The sequence below is a fragment of the Macaca thibetana genome, chromosome 14, assembly GCF_024542745.1.
Source record: "Macaca thibetana thibetana isolate TM-01 chromosome 14, ASM2454274v1, whole genome shotgun sequence".
NCBI classification, from domain to species: Eukaryota; Metazoa; Chordata; class Mammalia; order Primates; family Cercopithecidae; genus Macaca; species Macaca thibetana.
The window spans coordinates 95,276,466-95,296,254 of record NC_065591.1 but is presented as its reverse complement, the minus strand read 5'-3'; the positions used below and the strand labels follow the sequence as shown (position 1 = coordinate 95,296,254).

The following is a 19,789-nucleotide window of genomic DNA, read 5'->3' as shown; positions in this document are numbered from 1 at the left end:
GAAGCAAGGACAGAAAAGCACGGCAAGATTAAACTTCAGTGGTTTCACATTGAGAGAAACAGTTACATCAAGATCCTATATCTAAAAAAAAAAAAAAAAAAAAAAAATTAACATATTTAAGAAGCAGGAGCATCTATATTTATTACTGATCTCTCGTTTAGCAAAAATTATTGTTTTTGTTTTCCTAAATGGTTTAAGAGCTTTAATTAATTTTTCAGCATCTTCAGCTACTTCCTCTACTGAATCTTTCTCATTAGCCTAAAACCAACCTAATAGTTACTTTCCCTCTCTAAGAAAAAAACACACTGGGCCCTGTATTTCGCTATTCTCCTTTATAGCACATTAAAAAAAAGAATTCTCTAGATACATTGACTCTACTTCCTCATCTCCTATTTCTAGTTAGCCTTTAAATCTAACTTCTAATCTCCTTATTCCACCTAAACTCTTCTTGTCAAGGTCACCAGCGACAACTTTTATTCTGAAAATCCAATGGTCAATTCTGTCCTCATTTTGTTTAATCTCTCAGAAGCTATTTGGCCTAGTTAACAATTTCATTCCTAACTAAAGACTCCTCAAGGTTTCTATGATAATACAGTCTTCTGTTCTTTTTTTGGCTTTTTTGTTTTTGTTTATTTCCCTCACTGATACTCCAGCCACTCTTCTTCTGATAATAACTACATTTTGGCATTACTCAAGGGCGTCAACTGCTCTTCATCTGCTCTGCCACTGTAATGTAAGCTGCCATCAGCTCTCACCTGGACTACTGCAAGAGTCTCCTGAATGTTCTCCTTACTTTCTCACCATCTTCTACACAACAGCTTTCTTCAAAAACTTTTTGAAGAAAGTTCTACCTGTAACTCTACCTATAACTTTCATGGTTTTCCATTGGACTTGGAATAAAATTCCTTCCCCTGTCTTAGTCTGCTCTGGTTGGTATAACAAAACACCATAAACTAGGTAGCTTATAAACAACAGAAATGTATTTCTTACAGTTCTGGAGTCTGAGAAATCTGAGATCAAGACGTCACAGATTCTGTGTTTGGTGAGCACCTACTTCCTGATTCAGAGATGACTGTCTTTTTGATGTGTCCTCACGTGCAGGAAGGGGTAAGGGATCTCTCTGGAACCTCTTTAATAAGGGCACTAATCCCATTTGTGAGGGCTCTATTCTTATGACCTAATCATACCTCCCAAAGGCCCCATCTACAAATGCCATCACTTTGAGAGTTAAGACTTCAACATATGAATTTCAAGAGGGAAACAAACATTCAGATCATAGCACCCCCTTACCTCATCTACTCTATCCTTTAGTCTCTATACTCCAATCACACTGACATTCCTTTCAGTTTTATTGAATGCGCCAAGCATTTTCTCTTCTCAGGGAATGTGTGTATGCTGTCACCTTGGCTTAAAGTAGTCTTCCCCTCCAACTCTGTCTGGCTAGCTTCTCATTGCTCATATCTTGGATTCAATTTCACTTCTCAAACAAGATACTCCCTAACTATCCAAGAAGGCCAAAATAGATCTTCTCCCTTATTATAACAGCACTTGTCCTTTCCATCCACAGCATCTGCAATAATTTGTAATAATTTATTTACTTGCTTCATCTTTTAATATCTCTCTTATGAACTAACTGTAAACTCCACAAGGTAGGTACCATGACTGTTCTGTCCACAAGTTTCTCTATTTAGTCCCTAGCATAAAAATCACTGAAACACATTACGTACTCATTAAAATATTTGAATGAACAACTGACCAATAATATGATTATATAAATAAAAATAATTTGCTTGAAAAAGGGTAAAACGAATGGTCATGTATTATAAATGACCATTCATAATAAAAGTACCTTCAATAAATGTTAAATGAATAGTTAAAAGAGAGCGCTTACATATGCCAGACACTATTATAAAAGCTTTACATATATTAATGCATTTAATCCTCATGAGTAATATCACTGCTGGTGATGATAGTAAGTAATGATAGTAAGCACTATCACTATACCCATTTTACAGAAAAGTCAAGTAAGTTTCCTAAGTTATACAATTAGAAAGTTCTGGAGCTGAAATTTGAACCCCACCAGTCTGGTTCTAGAAGTTACATTTTTATCTCTGTTACATAAGTCACGAGAATTCAAAATACTTAACTGCATTATTAATTAGCATTCAAAAATCATAATTTTATTTTAGGGGAAATCATAATTTCATAATCAAATGGTGTCTCTATTTGTTCATTTCTGAAATCTGGAATTGTTTTGATTTAAATTTCATAATCAAATTATGATTTCCCCTAAAATAAAATTATGATTTTTGAATGCTAATTCAAAACCTAGATTCTACCCTGTTTCCTTTGTATGTAGGAATCAGGTAATTAGGGGGTCCGTTGTGGCAGAAATCCAACATCAGAGAACTAGTAATGGGCTATATCTGCATTCCAAATGAGGGTTTGGGCTGGGCGTGGTGGTTCACGCCTGTAATCCCAGCACTATGGGAGGCTGAGGCAGGTGGACCACCTGGGGTCAGGAGTTTGAGACCAGCTTGGCTAATATGCTGAAAATGCATCTCTACTAAAAATATAAAAATTAGCTGGTTGCAGTAGCATGTGCCTGTAGTCCTAGCTACTTGGGTGGCTGAGGCAGGAGAATCGCTTGAACTGGGGAAGCGGAGGTTGCAGTGAGCAGAGACGGTGCTACTGCCTTCCAAACTTGGTGACAGAGTAAGACTCCATCTCAAAACACAAAAAACAAAAAACAGAAAAAAAAGAAAAGAAAAAAAAAGAAAACGAGGGTTTGGGGAACGGCAGAGAATACGTTGAGTTTCTAATCTTGAGTTGGGTCATAGGAGGCAAATAATCTACATATAAGCCTTTGAAGTCATTCATATAGTCTTCTTTATGTAATAATCGAAAAAAGTTTTCTCAGAATGACGAAGAAGGTATGTATGTGTGCTGGCAGTGAGGGAGAGAGACTAGCAATAAAATCAGATGTGCCTGATGAAGAGAAGCAGGTAGTACAAGGAAGTCTAAACGACACATCCAAGTAAATTTCGCACAGATGGAAGAGTCAACTGTGGGAACTTTAAGAAGTGTTAAAACTTCAAAGAATGTAGTTCAAAGAAAAGTGACTTAGTAGAAGACAGCACACTTAGCAATATGAGCTGTTCCTCGCACTTCATTAATGATCACTAAAGCTACAAAATCACATGACCGGATTTCTTATAAAAAACAGATAGGTAAGTTGTGCTTTAAGGTTAAGTCGAATTTGGAATAAAAACAACATGGACAGTACAAATTTAGAAGTAGGCAGAGAAAAATTATAGGGGACTAAGGTGCCAAAACTATAGAGTGGACTCTAATCTTCCCCCAAACTCTGGAAATTGAGTCAAACAAGTTAACTATATTTCACGGAGAAGGAAACTTTCCAACGAATACCTGGATTATGTCTCCAAAATGTAAGATGAGATCTTTGCAATAATTAAGGTTACTTTTGCCATTGGTTTTCTGTTTAATAAGAGGTAAACTTAGTCAATTATGCAAATAATTCCATTTCCATATTATTACTAAGTAAAAACTGAAAATAATCATATATTATTCTCAGAATAAATAGCTATATTACATAATAATATATATAATATGAATACCTACATGGTTGTATATGTATATACATTTTAAGAACTGCACGAATTGGGAAAATCACTAGAAAATACAAAACTGCCAATGTCATTGAAAAAAAGTTGGAAACTGGGCTCAGAAACTGTTACAAGAAGCGTAGTCCTAAGGGAAGAAAATTATCAAACATCGAGACAAGGAATGAACTGCTAAAGGGGAAAACTGAAATTATGTGAATTTGATTACTTATTTAAAGATAAGGAAAGATCAATTTCATAAAAGAGAGAGTAAAGAATACTAACTTTGATGTGCACTGGTATGGAGAAAGGAGGTCCTAGGCCATGACTTCACAGTTAGGAACCTGTGCAATGTGATTACTTGTATGACTCAGGCAGAAATGGGGAGTACATGATTATGATGCTGGAAAAAATGACAGGGAGAAAAAAGCAAAAGAATCGGAAGAATATTCCACTACTAACCTGGTTTAGTTTCTTCCAGAGATTGAGGACAGGAGAAAGTTCATTAGACCAGATTTCTCTATCAAATTTGGAACCAGCTGTTATGGATCTGCCCAAAATCCTCAACTGTGAAATAACCTGAATGAAGAAAATAATAAGTATCAACAAATAAAAATAATTTCAGTCGAACAGGAAGAAAGAGCATAGGTACAAAAACAGACATATTTTGTTTTATAAAAATAGAGAGAAAAAATGTTGTCAACAGTTTATAATCATATTATCTTTCTTCAACTCGCTTAATATTTTACTGTTTAAGCAGTTTAAAAAAATAAAAGAACTTAAAGCTGGAGAAAAACGATTTTAAAATTACATACTGTAATGGCTTGTATTTGAAAGATGCTTCATTTGTTGTTATTTGGATTTTTTTGAGACAGGGTCTCACTCAGTCACCGAGGCCAGAGTGCAATGGCGCAATTCATAGCTCACTGCAGCTTCAAATCCCTGGGCTCCAGCGATCCTCCCATCTCAGTCTCCCTACTAGCTGGGATTACAGGTGTGTGCCACCATGCCTAGCTAATTTTATTTTTGGTAGAGACTATGTCTCAGTATGTCGTCCAGGATAGTCTTGAACTCCTGGGTTCAAGCAATCCTCCTACTTCAGCCTTCCAAAATGCTGGGATTATAGGCATGAGCCACCAGTCCTGGCCTAAAGCTGCCTCTTTACCCAGAAAGCTCTAATTGCCCATAATTAATAACCACTTGGTGTCTCTATTTGTTCATTTCTGAAATCTGGAATTGTTTTGATTTAAATTTCATAATCTCAAAATGCTGACAAAGATAGTTTCCTTAAAAATATGAAATGAATGGAAAAACAATAGCATAATAAACCGTATAAAATGGTAAAGCAATAATTACTGGTTGATAAATTATTTGTAAATGTTTTAATGCTCTACATTAACTTTAAGTTGTAATTTCAATGTTTCCTCTACATACAAGGCCCCAGTGAAAAAAGAATGGGTCAATCAATTCAAACAAGGCAAGGTAAGTATTCCCTATTTAGGGCTTTCAATTCTATAATGTCCTTATTACCAGTTTCTTTATCACTATTCTCACCAAAATCAATTCACTCACTTTTTTTCTAAAATAATACTGAATGATTCCCATTTTAAGAACATTAATGAACCTTATTAATCATTTGTTAATGATCCAGAATATTACTAACTATGCTAAATATTAGGCTACAGATATTGTGATATATGTGTGTTTATATATATAAAATCAATGATGTATATACTGTTTTTCATATTATACCTAAATATTAAGATTGTTTTATCTCATTGTTTGTCTAAAACAAACAAAATAAATCCAAAAAAACAGATATGTCTTCCTAAGTCAGTATTTTAAACTTCAACATTTATAGCATGTTGACTACTTCTGTTTTCACTTTGGGAGAAATGTGATTTGTTTTTCCTTTTGTAACATATTGAACTATATTTCATATTTCGTTAGACTCTTACATTAGTAAAGTTCATAATAAAATTAAGGCCATAAATCTTTCAGAATGAATGTACAACTTAACTGTTAAACATCAATAATCATGCTGTTAAACTCAAGTCACTTCCAGAGTGTTTCACTGATTCTTAAAAACCTGTGATTCAGTGTTTGATTTTTTTTTTTTTTTTGGTTTTCTGATAAATTATTTTCATTTGCTCTAGCTGAACCATAAAATAGCACCTAATTTATCAGCTTTGCTACACCACAAAACACAACTAGTTGGTAGTCAGAAGAAGTACTATTTTAACTCAAGTTTTGCTATTACTTATTTGTGTTTTAAATTTGTCAAACATGACAGAAAACAAATAAGAATGCAAAGAGATGTCTAAAGGAAAAAGAGTGCAAATTTTTTTATGCATGATGTTAAGACCTGTTTTAAGAATAAAATGTACACCAACCAAAAAAAGACGTCTTCTGTCCAAGAAAAATAACATGTGAGGATTTCTTTTTAGATAATACTATCATATCATAATTTTTAAATAACAGGCAGTAATAAGAAAGGGAGTTCAAACGTCTAATAACATTTTTATTAACAAAGACAGGGCTATAACTTGTATCAATGAACTATCTGTTTTTACAAAATCTAACACATATACTTATCTTTTTTATAAAGCATAGATAATAAAATACCTATTTTTCATATTTTAAACCAGTTAAATATAATTTTTTCATCATACTACTTTAAAATGGTATCAAAAGGGATAAAATTTCATTCATTAACAACATATTTACATCAATTCTTCCACTTTCTACCCATAATTAACAGCATGAATTATGCCACTGGCATGCTTTGGGCGATCTGTAAGAATTGTAAAGGAGCCAGGCACAGTGGTTCACACCTGCAATGCTAGCAACTCAGGAGCCTGAGGTGGGGGGATCACTTGAGGCTAAGAGTTTGAGACTAACCTGGGCAACATATTGGGACCTCTTCTCTTAAAAAATTTTAAAAACACATTAGCCAGGTATGGTGGTATGCACCTGTAACTACTGAGGAGGCTGACCTAGAAAGACTGCTTGAGCCCAGGAATTCCAAGCTGCAGTGTGCTACCATCATGCCACTGTAACTCAAGTCTACATGACAAAGCAAGACCCCATCTCTAAAAAATAAAACATTCAGAAAATAATATTTCAAAATGAAGAAATTATAGGAAAACCACAGAAGATTTTGCCACTCCTACTTCACCTGTTGTCATTTCAAAGACCAGTGACAGGCATTTCAGGAACACCTACCTTTTCTGAGCAATTGGTATGTTTTGTTGTAAGACACTAAATTTTATATATAATTGTATTTTCCGTTGGATATCATGAAGCACCCCAAATGATTTTTGATCAAACAATACCAACTTTATAGAAAGTACAACCTTTTTTGTTTGTTTTGTCTTGTTTGGCATAAACTGTTTCCTTAGTTTTATTTTATTTTCCCATGCTAATTTTCTCTTACACTAATTTCCTCAACTACTGATTTTATACTAGTAGATTATTTACATTTTTGTTAGTCACTGACAGTAATTCTTCTTTGGAATAAGAAGGAATATAAACACTAATTCTCATTTTATAGATGTCAAAGAAATTAAATAATTTACATTTTTGTTACAGGGAATACACAGACTAGATTTCTGGAGAAAATTTTATGATAAAGCACATTTCAAAATTAAGAATAAGCAAGAACATCAACATTATGACTTAAAATTTATGACAGAATTGTCAAAGAAAATAATGAAAATCTTAAAGGCTAAAGCCAAAAAGGAGAAAAAATACAAAGACACAAAATAATAAATAAGATTTTTTAAACATGGAGAAGAAAATAAAAAGGCTTAATATATGCCTACTCAGCGTTATTACTATACGAAGAGCTAATAAAAGGAGACAGAGGCAATTTTTAAAAAGAAACTTTATGTGAATTTTCCAGAACTAGTGAAAGACAATACTTCTCATATTCAGAAAAGTCAAAGAATCCCAACCAGAATAAATAAAATCAGCTGGTATTGCCCAATGTAACTGTAGAACATTGAGGAAAAAAAAAAAGATATTATAAGAAGCTAGAAAGAAATAATAGATTATTCCAAACAAATACTTCCCAACTGCAACAACAGAAGACAAAACATGTTGACAAAAAGACTGTCAACCTAGAATTGTTACAAATTTAGCAAAATTATTTTTTGAGAAAATATAAAATATGAGTATTTTGAGACAAAACTGAGAGTGCAGCTTCACTATTTAAACCATGGACACTAGCTAGAAGGAAATCATCAAAAAAAAGAGAGTCTAATAAGTAAAAAGGAATAGTAAGCAAAGAAAATGTTTAAGAAATTTATAAATCTATTGAAGTATGATCCCAATATACAACAGAAATAAAACACTGAAAAATAATCATATTTAAGTTGGGATAAAGTGAGCAGAGTTAAAGCATTCTAAATCATCGCATTGTATGGAAGGATGGTACATTAAAATTTAGTATAACCATTGAGGAAAAAAATAAGTATAGAATAAATTTTCCAAAATAGAAAAAAAAAAAACAGAATTTTTTTTAAAAAGGGAAAATGAATCTAAAAGAATGCAAACAAGGGTACAGTAGAAGGCCCTTGGTCACAAAAAACAGCAGGCCAAACAGGAGTTTTGTTTTTTGTTTTTTTTTTTTGAGACGGAGCCTGGCTGTGTTGCCAGGCTGGAGTGCAGTGGTGCTATCTCAGCTCACCGCAACCTCCAACTCCCTGGTTCAAGCGATTCTCCTGCCTCAGCCTCCCGAGTAGCTGGGATTACAGTCACGCATCACCACGCTGCCAATTTTTGTATTTTGAGTAGAGACAGAGTTTCCCCACGTTGGCCAGGATGGTCTTGGTCTCCTGACCTCGCGATCTGCCAGCCTCGGCCTCCCAAAGTGCTGGGATTACAGGCGTGAGCCACCACACCTGGCCCAAAGAGGAGATTTTTTAAAAATGATATTAATGAATCCAAATAAATCAATAATTGCAGTAATTTATTACTTTAAAACAATTGCTAAACATTACTTAAAAACAACTAAAAATATGTTTATATGTTAATGGTTAAACATTATGTATATATATTTAAAAGTGGGTACCTAAAACATAAGGACATTCGAAGTTAAAAGGTAATAGATTTCAAAGTTAAAAGGTAACCCTTTTTTAGTAAACCTCAAGAAAATTTAAAGCAAAAAGTATTACAAGGGATAAAAGCATCACTATCTATTGACATAATTCTAAGTATCTTTGTGTATATATATATATACACACACACACACACAGATACTTTGTCATTAAAAGTAATGGCAAAAACTGCAATTACTTTTGCACAACCTAATACTTAAAAACACAGATGTTGTAGATGATAAAATTACCAGAAGATACAGAGAAATAGAAATCTAGCATTATGTAGGACACTTAACGTGGGTTTCTCAGCAATTGGTAGATCACATACGGAACACATATGGAAAATTTGAACACAATCAACAAGCATGACCAAAGGACATATAATACACCCAATATCTGGAGAACAAACCATCATTTTTTTAAAAAAAAACTTAAGTTTCGAATACATGTGCAGAACGTGCAGGTTTGTTACATAGGAAAATGTATGCCATGGTAGTTTGCTGCAGCTATCAACCCATTCATTACCTAGGTATTAAGCCCAGATGCATTAGCCATTTATCCTGATGCCCACACCCTGACAGGCCCTGTGTGTGTTGTTCCTCTCCCTATGTCCATGTGTTCTCATTGATCAACTCCCACTTATGAAGGAGAACATATGGTATTTGGTTCTCTGTTCCTGTGTTAGTTTGCTGAGGATGATGACTTCTAGTTTCATCCATGTCCCTGCAAAGGACATGATCTCATTTCTTTTTATGGCTGTATAGTATTCCATGGTGTATATGTACCACATTTTCTTTATTCAGTCTATCATTGATGGGTATTGAGTTGATTCCATGTTTCCGCTATTGTGAACAGTGCTACAATAATTATCTGCATGCATGTATCTTTATAATGGAATGATTTATTATCCTTTGGGTATATACCCAGTAATGGGATTGCTGGGTCGAATGATATTTCTGGTCCTGGATCTTTGAGGAATCGCCACACTGTCTTCCACAATGGTAAAACTAATTTACATTTTCACCAACAGTGTAAAAGCAAGAACATTCTTTCAAGCACACAGAGAACATTTAAGAACATCAGCCACATATTAGACCATAAAGCTAGTCTTAGCAAATTTAAGAGTTGATATCACACAGATCATATCTGGCAACAGTGTAATTGTTAGAAATTGGTAAAATGTTACCAAAATTACCCCCCTACACTTGGAAATACAAAACACATTTCTAAATAACTCAAGGTCAAGTAAGTAATTTTAATAAAATTTTAAAACACTGTGTTCATGAAAAAACCACATATCAAAATTTATACAATAGTGAATGGGCAGTTAATGAGATTCTGGAGGAAAATTATAGTAGCAAATCTTATGTTAAAAAGAAGCAATGCTAAAAATTGAGTAAAATGTATAAATTACACAGTTAAGAATATAGATGAAAGTTATCTATAACAATAAGGGCAAACAAAATTTAAATAGAAAACAGACACAAAAGAGATCAGAGGTTTTAAAAAGCCAAAAGTTGGTTCACTGAAAACACTAATAAGAGACTTCTTACCAGATTGAATGGTAGATAGCTACTGGTAAAATTAAAAATGGAAAAATGTTATTTTAAAATTCTACTTTTAAAGGAAATTACAGATACAGAAAATACTAAAAGATGCCATGAGATTATTTTAAACTTTATACCATAAAAAGTTGCAAATTTGGCTAATAGAGAAATTCTTAGGAATATGCAAATTAATAAAACAATCTCAAGAATGGTGGAGTTTCTCTAAGTGGGGCTAGAGTTGGTCAAAAAATTAAATTAGAAGTTAAAAATACTATCTCAAAGTAAATCTCAGGCACCAATAGTTTATATGTAAGTTATATTAGCATTCTTTAAAACAAATACTTTTTGCACTTACTTTTTCAGAGACTAGAAATATGAGGCAACATTTTCCAAATAATGTTATAAAGGCTAGTAAAAATTTAATACCAAAGAAAATGTAAATTCAAAGACCAGTCTTACTCCTGAACACAGATTCAAGTAAATAAATAAACATCAAACAACATTTTAAAAAAGATATACAGGATGACATTGCATATATGGTTCAATCATAGAAACTATAATTCACATAAATTAAGGAGAAGAAAGTATATAATCTTCTCAATATTTAGAGGAAACACAGACAATAAAATTCATCAACATATTCTTAACAAATTACCCCTAGCAAACTTAGCAAAGATTTGGGAGATTGTTATAATAATAGCCTTCGATAAATGATGCATTCCTACAATCACATCCTTTGCAATGCAATGTTCTTCTCCTCCCATTTCAAGACATATCTACTTCTCCACCATCTTGAATCTGGGCTGGATTTGCTTTGATTAACAGAATACAGCAAAAGCAATGTGTAATTTACAAAGCCTAGACTTCAAAAGGACATGCAGTGTACTTTCTGGACTTGAAACCCTGATATACCATCCTAGCATCCTGTAGACAAAAGGCCACATCAAGAACCAAGTCACCCTAGCTAATAGCCAGCACCGTCTACAAACATGAGTAAGACCATTTTGAACCTTCCAGCTCAACTCTCCAAATAAAGTCAACCTTACATGTAAGCTCAAGTGAAACTAAAAAGGAATAATCCAGCCAACCCACAGAATCATTTAAAAATAGAAAACATTATTACTTCAAGTCACTAAGTTTTGAGATAGTTTGCTGTAGAGTGAAGACTAAGAGAAGCACTGGGAATATTAGAAAACATTTTAAATTTATGGACTAAATGTTTGTGTTCCCCCTAAAATCCATCTGTTGAAGCCCTAACTCCCATTATGGCTGTGTTTTGACAAGTGGCCTCTAAGGAGGTAATTAAGGTTAAATGAGGTCATAGGGGTCGGGGCCTGATCTGATAGGATTTGAGTCCCTGGAAGAAGAGACACTGGAGACCTTGCTCACTCTCTCTCTGCGCACATGTACAAATGAAAGGACGCATGAGGACCCAGAAAGAAGACAGCTGTCTACAAGCCTGGAAGAGCAGCCTCACCAGAAACTGAGTATGCTGTACCCTGATTTCAGACTTCTAGCCTCCAAAAGTGTGAGAAAATAAATTTCTGTTGTTTAAGCTACCCAATTTGTGGTATTTTGTTATAGCAGGCCAAGCCAACTAATACAACCTGATAAATGGTATCTATAAAATGAAGCAAATACCATAATAATAAAATGTTAAAAACCATTCCCTTTAAACTCATAGCAAGGTAAGGATGCCAACTCTCACTACGTTTATTCAACACTGCACATAAGGACCTACCTATCCCAAGAAGACAAATAAAGACAAATGTCTAAGAATTATAAAGGAAAAACACTAAATCAGTTTTCTCAGATAATATTATAATTGCAGAAAAAAAATTTAGAATACTTTTATGTTTACAATATGTATCTTCTGTTTTTGAAATGAATAGAAATTCATTAAACAATATTACATTTTTAAATTTCAGCCCAAATATTCTATTTTAATGATTTTGGGGCCTCAAAAACCCTTGATAGTTTCATGCTCCCTGTGCATGCTTGGCCACGTACAATGATGATGTTTAACTGTGTTACCAAATACATCAAGATGTATCAAACCATATAAAATTTCCCTGCATACATAAAAATGCATACCCCCCCAAAACCATATACTAACATGAGACAGGAGAATACGCAGTGGCTTATCTTTCTAATGTTAACATATGCAGGATAAAGGGGAAGGCGGGAAAACTTTTCTTTGTATTTCTCATGTCTCTAAATATATTTACGCCAGTCACACACAAGACCAAATTGTAATTTATGTTGGTGATGTGTGAGATGAGATTTCACTCAAGATCAAAAGTGAAATGTACAGGCACTCTACCATGTTAAGAACTCACATCATCATTTTTCAAGGTAATATGACATTAAAAGCCTGTATATAAATCTCAGAAGATCCGCTAGTTAGTGCAATTTTAACATAAGCAAATTGAGAATGAACCTGTTATCGAAGGATATTTATTATAAATTCATACCCACACAATGAATATATCAGTTTTCAAATACTGAGCTATATTATTTGGAGTACTAGGCAGAACACTTCATTATAAATCATATATATTCCTATTTTGTGTATAACTGGTTAATACTAAATAAGATCTGGTATTAATTACTAAATTATATGAAATGCTGTATCTGCCTTGAGATGATACTTTGTTGCACTCTGAATAATTAGCGGCTCTAACAATCCTACTTACTAATAGTAAAAATATACTTTTGTTATTTATCAAAATACAAATAAGACACATGGAACATATAAATGCACTATATCATGTGTATACACAACCAAATACGTGTAAGACCTCATCTCTCCTAATACATTCATCTATTTATTTTTTAAAATAATATCTATTATATATCACATTTGAAAACAGTTTTACAGTTAATTAAAAGATTAAACATATGACTGTCACATAATCTAGCCGTTCCACTACTGGGTATTTGGTCAAGGGAAATAAAAGAATATGTTCATATGAAGATATAAAATCAATATTTAAATATACATAGCAGCTTAATGTAGGAGCCTGCATTAATCCACTCTCATGCTGCTACGAAGAAATACCTGAGACCGGGTAATTTACAAAGGAAAGAGATATAATTGACTCACAGTTTTGCATGACTGAGGAGGCCTCAGGAAACTTACAATCATGGTGGAAGGGAAGCAAACATGTCTTTCACATGGAAGAGGAGAGAGAAGTGCAGAGCAATGTAGGGGGAAAGCCCCTCATAAAACCATCAGATCTCGTGAGAACTCACGATCATGAGAACAGCCTGGGGGAAACTGCCTCCCATAATCTAATCACCTCCCATGAGGTCCCTCCCTTCACACATGGGGGATATGGGAACTACAATTCAAGATGAGATTTGGATGAGGGCACAGCCAAACCATATCAGAGCCAAAAACAAACTAATATCTTCAATGACTGAATGAATAAACAAATTGTGGTATATTCATACAATGGAATACTATTTAGCATTAAAAAGGAAGAGCTCCTAATATATATAACATAAATGAATCTTATGATAATTGTGCTGAGAAAGAAGCCATAAAGAAAATGGTAAACTATATTGTTCTTTCATATAAAACTCTAGACAATGCAAACTAATCTATACTGATAAAAAAGAAATCAGTGGTTGCCTGGGAATAGGGGAGAAGAAACAGGAGGGAGTGCTAACAGAAAACTTTTGGGGGTAATAGGGATGTTCATTATCTTGATGTGGTGATAGCCTCAAACATATATACATATTTCAAAAATTACCAAAATAGACACTCTAAATATGTGCTGTTTACTGAATGCTAATTAACCTCAATAAAGCTGTAAAAAGTAAAAAAAGATAATTATTAAAACAATGTTAGGTAGTTTACAGAATTATCAGGAAAGTTAAAAACTGGGCTAGGGCCAGTTAAACACTGGTTATTCTGGTGGAAAAAGGAAAACCTGATAGTGCCACTGAACATAGAAGCTATGGTTTTTCCATCACCTTTGCCTTCAGTTCTGGATGTTACCAGGAATTATAACTTGCTAATTAGTGTTAAATAACAAACATTTTCATCACCTCGAAAATTATCTCTTGGTTCTTCACAATCCCTCCCCCGTCTAATCTTTCCTCCCCTATCACTATGACTTCCTTTTACTCAGTGTAGGTTAATTTGCCACTGCCTTTCAAGAGAGCAAAGAAACTGCCTCTTTGATTCACTAGTTCCCTGTTAGAAACTGGGGTTGGTGGCTGGCATGACTGTTCTTTAGCTATGAGGGCGACTTGAAAAGTGTTTGCCATTTTCAACATTGCAGTAATAGGGGATGCTACCTCCCACCCAAGACTTTTTTGGAGAAAAGTGCTAATAGCTGTGTAAAAGAAAGTACTAAAAGGTGGGTGACAAGGTCAAGAACATACATGTAAATATACATGACATTTTAAAAACTTTAAATATTAATTTTACTATGAACATTTCCAAAGATACACAAAAATTGATTTTTATTATGAACATTTTCAAAGAAACCCAAAGATACCCATAATGTAGATTCAACAACTGTCAACACTTTCCTGAACTTGCTTCATTCATCTCCCTTTTGTTATTATTCCTTACATGTTTTAAAACACATTCCAGACCACATGTTATTTAACTCCTACATACTCAATATGTATCTCTAAAGAAAAAAAATGATATAACTACTATAATGCCATTACTTCTCCCAAGAAACAAAAAATTAATTGGTATCACATTAATGGCACCCAGCCCATATTTAAATTTCTCTGACAGTCTCAAAATTTGTTTTAATTGAATTGTTTAAATCAGGATTCACAGAAAGGTCATAAATTGTTATGTATTATAAGTCTTATTAATATAGAGAAGTCCTTCTCGCTTGCCTCTTTTGCCTGCCATTAACTTGTTGATTAAACTGAGTTCATTATCTTGCAAACTGTCCCGCATTCTGGTTCCAGTGTTGTCATTTACCTTGTTCTTTTATACCTATGTTTCCTGTTAATGGTAAATTAGTTCTAAAACTTGATTAGGCTCAGGTTTACTCTTTTTGAAAGAATACTTTTGGAAATTATACTTCATATTTCATCACGTTTGGAGGTGCATAGTGTCTGAATGCCTCCTCTTTCTGATGCAAAGATTGATCACAGGGTACAGGTGGTGACAGCTTATCCTTCTCTTGCAAACACCCCCGTAAACCTTCCATCTAATGGGTTCAACCTCTGATAATCATTGTCTGAACCAATTATTTTATTAGAGTTTGTGAAATAATGACTTTTCAAATTTCATCATTACTGCCATATTTATTATCTAGAATTATTCAATAAGGAAGAGTTTTATCAACTTTTCTTTCGTTATCTTGAAACATAATTCACAAAGGAAAGATAAGTACATAGTTCTTTCCCTTTAACTGCATTTTCAAAGAGACACTTTTATATCTTACTGAATGATAACCTAATAAAGGTTGGAAAATCAAGTCTATGATATTAGTATATTATTTCTACATAAATATCCAAAAGGAAAAATGTAACATCATTACATATTTTACAAAATGAAATAGACTGGTGATATCCTTCAGTCAACTTGCTTTTGTCTAATGGTCTTAGAACTCAAAATATGAAAAGTATTCAAATTCAGATTTGTCTACAATTAGATATCAGAAGTTATTACACTGTGTACAAAGGTACAAATACATTATCTCTTTTTGCTGATGGTGCTATTGGCTAAGTTGCGGCTAAAAATATGCTCTTGAAATATGGGATAATATATTCAAATAGAGTATATCTGAGAAAAAATGGGAACTTAAGCTTTCCAATTTCAAAAATGAATTTACCAGGAACTTGTGACTTTTCTAATAACTGATGAAAAACCATTTGAGTCAGGATAACCACAGCTGCTGAATATGAGTAACCACAGCTGCTGGGTTCATAAAAGCCATTCGATGCAATGATGCTAAAATTATTACACTAGCAATTAATCTTCAAATCTTTGGCAATAGAAAAGTCATTACATTTTAAGAATAAATATAATAGGTTTTTAAAATTTTGCCATGAAATTGCTATTGAAACTATGAAAAAAATAATAAAGTTCTGGAGTTTCAAAGTATGTTTAGGAGAAAATAAGTGAATATGTAGCTAGCACATAGAAATATGTAGCTCTTATACAAAAACATATATAACTTTTACAGAACTAAAGCTAATCAGAAATTTTATTAATAACAATTGCCTCCCCAAACCTGCTACCATTTTGAGCAACAGCATTAGCTTACTGCAACTGTTTTCTAACATCTCTCTTTGCTTTAAGTCTTACTACCCAGTAGTCTATTCTCTAGAAAACATACTTTGCCAGAGTAATGTAGTTATTTTCATGGCTCACAAGACTTATGACCTAGTCTACCTCCACCCCAGCTACCTCCCATCCTCATGTCCCACCACTCCCCTTCTCCCTCACTGTGCTTAAGCCACATCAGCCTTATTGCTGTTTCTCCAATAGAAAAGGCAGGCATGGCTGAAGAACATATGGAAAGATGCATACTGTCTCCGTAGCAATAAAAAATGTGAATCAAGATCACAATGAAGTACCATTTTAACCCACCAGACTGGCAACAATAAAGGCATCCCAAAATACCAAGTACTAGTAGGATTAAAAGAATGAAGATACTACATACTGTTCACACAAGAGTGAATTAGTACAACCACTAAAAACAATTTGACATAGCAATTCTGTTCCTAAGCATATACTCTAGAGAAACTCTTGAGCTTATGCAGTAGCGAGACATAGCCACAAATGTTCCTAGTAGCATTGTGTCAATAGTCAAAAAAAACAAAAAAAAAAAAACAAAAAAAAAACCCCTGGAGTAACACAAATGTCTGTCAATAGGGGAATGGATACACAAATTGTGCTATATTTACATAATGAAATATTGTACAATAAGAATAAAGAATGAAACAGCCAAACCAACCACAATAATGAATCTCAGACAGAGGTGAAGGAAGAAAGCTAGTCCTAGGATATCCCTCACAATACTGCTTTATAATGTTCAAAAAATAAGCAAAACAAACTGTGTTTTTAGGCACAAATGCATGTGTGAGAGATTGAAAGAATGCATGCACATAATAGAACTATTAAAAAAATATGTAAAACCACAAAAAGAGTTTTAAACAAAACAGAATGGTGGGTCCTTCAGCAGAATGGGAGGGGGATTGAATAGAAGAAAATCATGTAAGTTGATGCAAGTTATGGTAATATCTTAATTCTTGGGTGAAGTTATTGGTTCATGGGTTTCATTATATCCTCATGCTTTTAATGTTTTAATTACTTATTAATATATTAATGTTACATATATATATATTTTTTGAGACGGAGTCTCACTCTGTCACCCAGGCTGGAGTGCAGTGGCATGATCTTGGCTCACTGCAAGTTCTGCCTCCTGGGTTCACACCATTCTCCTGCCTCAGCCTCCCAAGTAGCTGGGACTACAGGCACCCGCCATCACGCCTGGCTAATTTTTTGTATTTTTAATAGAGATGGGGTTTCACTGTGTTAGCCAGAATGGTCTCGATCTCCTGACCTCGTGATCTGCCCACCTTGGCCTCCCAAAGTGCTGGGATTACAGGCGTGAGCCACCACACCTGGCCTATTCTTTTATATATATAATGGTTATATTTTGAAATGATAGTAAAAATTCAAAATCAGAATAAGATAAAAATGTACTAAGAAGTCTTTCAAAAACAAAGCAGGTTAAGGAGAATAAGTGCAACTAAGTGTTGGGGGAGGCTGCTATATTATATAAACGCTCAAAAAAGGTCTGTTTGATAAGGTAACATTCAGAGACCAGAGGGAGTAATAGACTAAGCCATTCAGGTATCTAGGGTATGAATGTTCCAGACAAAAGGAACAGAAGGTATGAAGGCTCTAAGGCAGAAACCCAAGGGAAGTGTAGCAGGTGTGGCTGCAACAAAGTGAGCAAGAGGAAGATCAGAGGACAAAGGCAATAAGGGAGCAGAAGACCTAAGGATGGAGGATCTCATAAGTCTCTATAATGAATGCATTTATTCTGAATTAGATGGGAAGTGACTGGAGGAAAAACAACTATTTCTTTTACCATCTATAGAACACGAAAATGTCTATCCTATTATTAGAATTTTATTTCATGGATAGAGTTGCACCGGTTTAAGATTATAAGGAAGTCAGCCCAGAGACTCAGTCTTATTTGCCTCTATCAAAAATCCAAGATTTTGTGTTTATGTAAATGCTGATTCAAATGACTTTTAAAACATTTTTCTGGGTTACATAGGGTACTGACAAGATGCACAAAAGTCAAAAGGGTCTGCACCAAAGTTTCACAGTGTTTATCTCAGATTGCTCCAGAAATTCATTGACTCCTAAAAGTGACGGAGTAGTTTTGCGGAAGACTATTCTAAGAACTATACTTAATCATTTCCCCGAATTTATTAATTCCATAAATCACAGCTAGAAATTGTTGAAGTGTACAGTCTTAAGTAAGATATGGAATAATATGACACTTTTTTCTTATAGCCATGAAACCAAATCACAAACTCAATATAGAAAAAGCACTTTTTGGGGAGATTTGTTCATCTAAATGGAAGCACAAAACTGGCAGTTACCAAATTCCAGAAACTCCTAAGTTCAAAACACTCATCGGAAGAAAACAAAGTTTTATTTTATTTTATTTTATTTTATTTTATTTTATTTTATTTTATTGACAAGGTCTTGGTCTGTTGCCTGGACAGGAATGCAGGGGCATTGTGTCCAGAGTTGATTCTGGAAATGATGCCTTTTGTCCTCACTTCTCGTCATATGAATAGGAAGGATATCATTTCTGAGGCTCCCCACATCCTAGCTTTGGGAATAGCTTTTGTTAGGCCTGCCTGCATGAGGAAGGATCCTAAAATTCCAGATAGTCTCTGCCCCCAATGGGGCTTTGGGCAAAAATTATGTCTTTCTGATTGGTGACCCCAGGTACCTAAAGAAAGGGACAGAGTCCTGAAATTTATATTAGAAATAATTCTTATAGGAGAAATTTAAAAAGCACCAGAGACAGGGAATGGTTTTTAGAAGTGGGACTAGCCTCAGAGAAGAGAGGCGGGAGGAAGTTTGTCTGACAGGCATTAGGACCCAGGAGGTAAGGGTCAGAATAGATAGGATAGATGGGCGAGTCACGCTTGGTCAATGTAACTTTGAGAGCTCTGCTCATGGCTACAGGGTCAACAAACTTTTTGTTGGGACCCTGGAGCTAAGTGGCTTTCCTCTCTGTTGACCCTTGGCTCAGCCCTTAAGTACAGGAAAAGCCAGAAGCTGGTTCCAGGCAAACCAACACTTCCAACTCCAACAGTCAGGGGTTATTAGAGAGCCTTTTCCCAGAAAGCCTGACACCCATGTTTTTAGTCCAGTGGCCGCGCTAGTCGCTTTTAACTGGTCGACAGGTGCCTGGTGTTTAGCCCCCGAATTGTAAGGAAAAACAGAACAGAATAGCAAGCGAAAGGGGTCCGATGGTATTTACTGCTTGGCAAT

The 19,789-nt window shown here is 34.3% G+C and overlaps 1 protein-coding gene across 5 annotated transcripts in view; it reads right to left on the bottom strand.

Annotated features, from left to right (window-relative positions):
* Window positions 1-19,789, bottom strand: part of DYNC2H1 (dynein cytoplasmic 2 heavy chain 1) — a 349,828-nt gene that overhangs the window by 100,922 nt on the left and 229,117 nt on the right. For all 5 annotated transcript variants that reach the window (XM_050758858.1, XM_050758861.1, XM_050758859.1 and 2 more), the window contains one exon: window positions 4,086-4,202. In XM_050758858.1, the coding sequence (XP_050614815.1) occupies window positions 4,086-4,202 (117 nt within the window). The remainder of the gene's footprint in view (window positions 1-4,085; window positions 4,203-19,789) is intronic.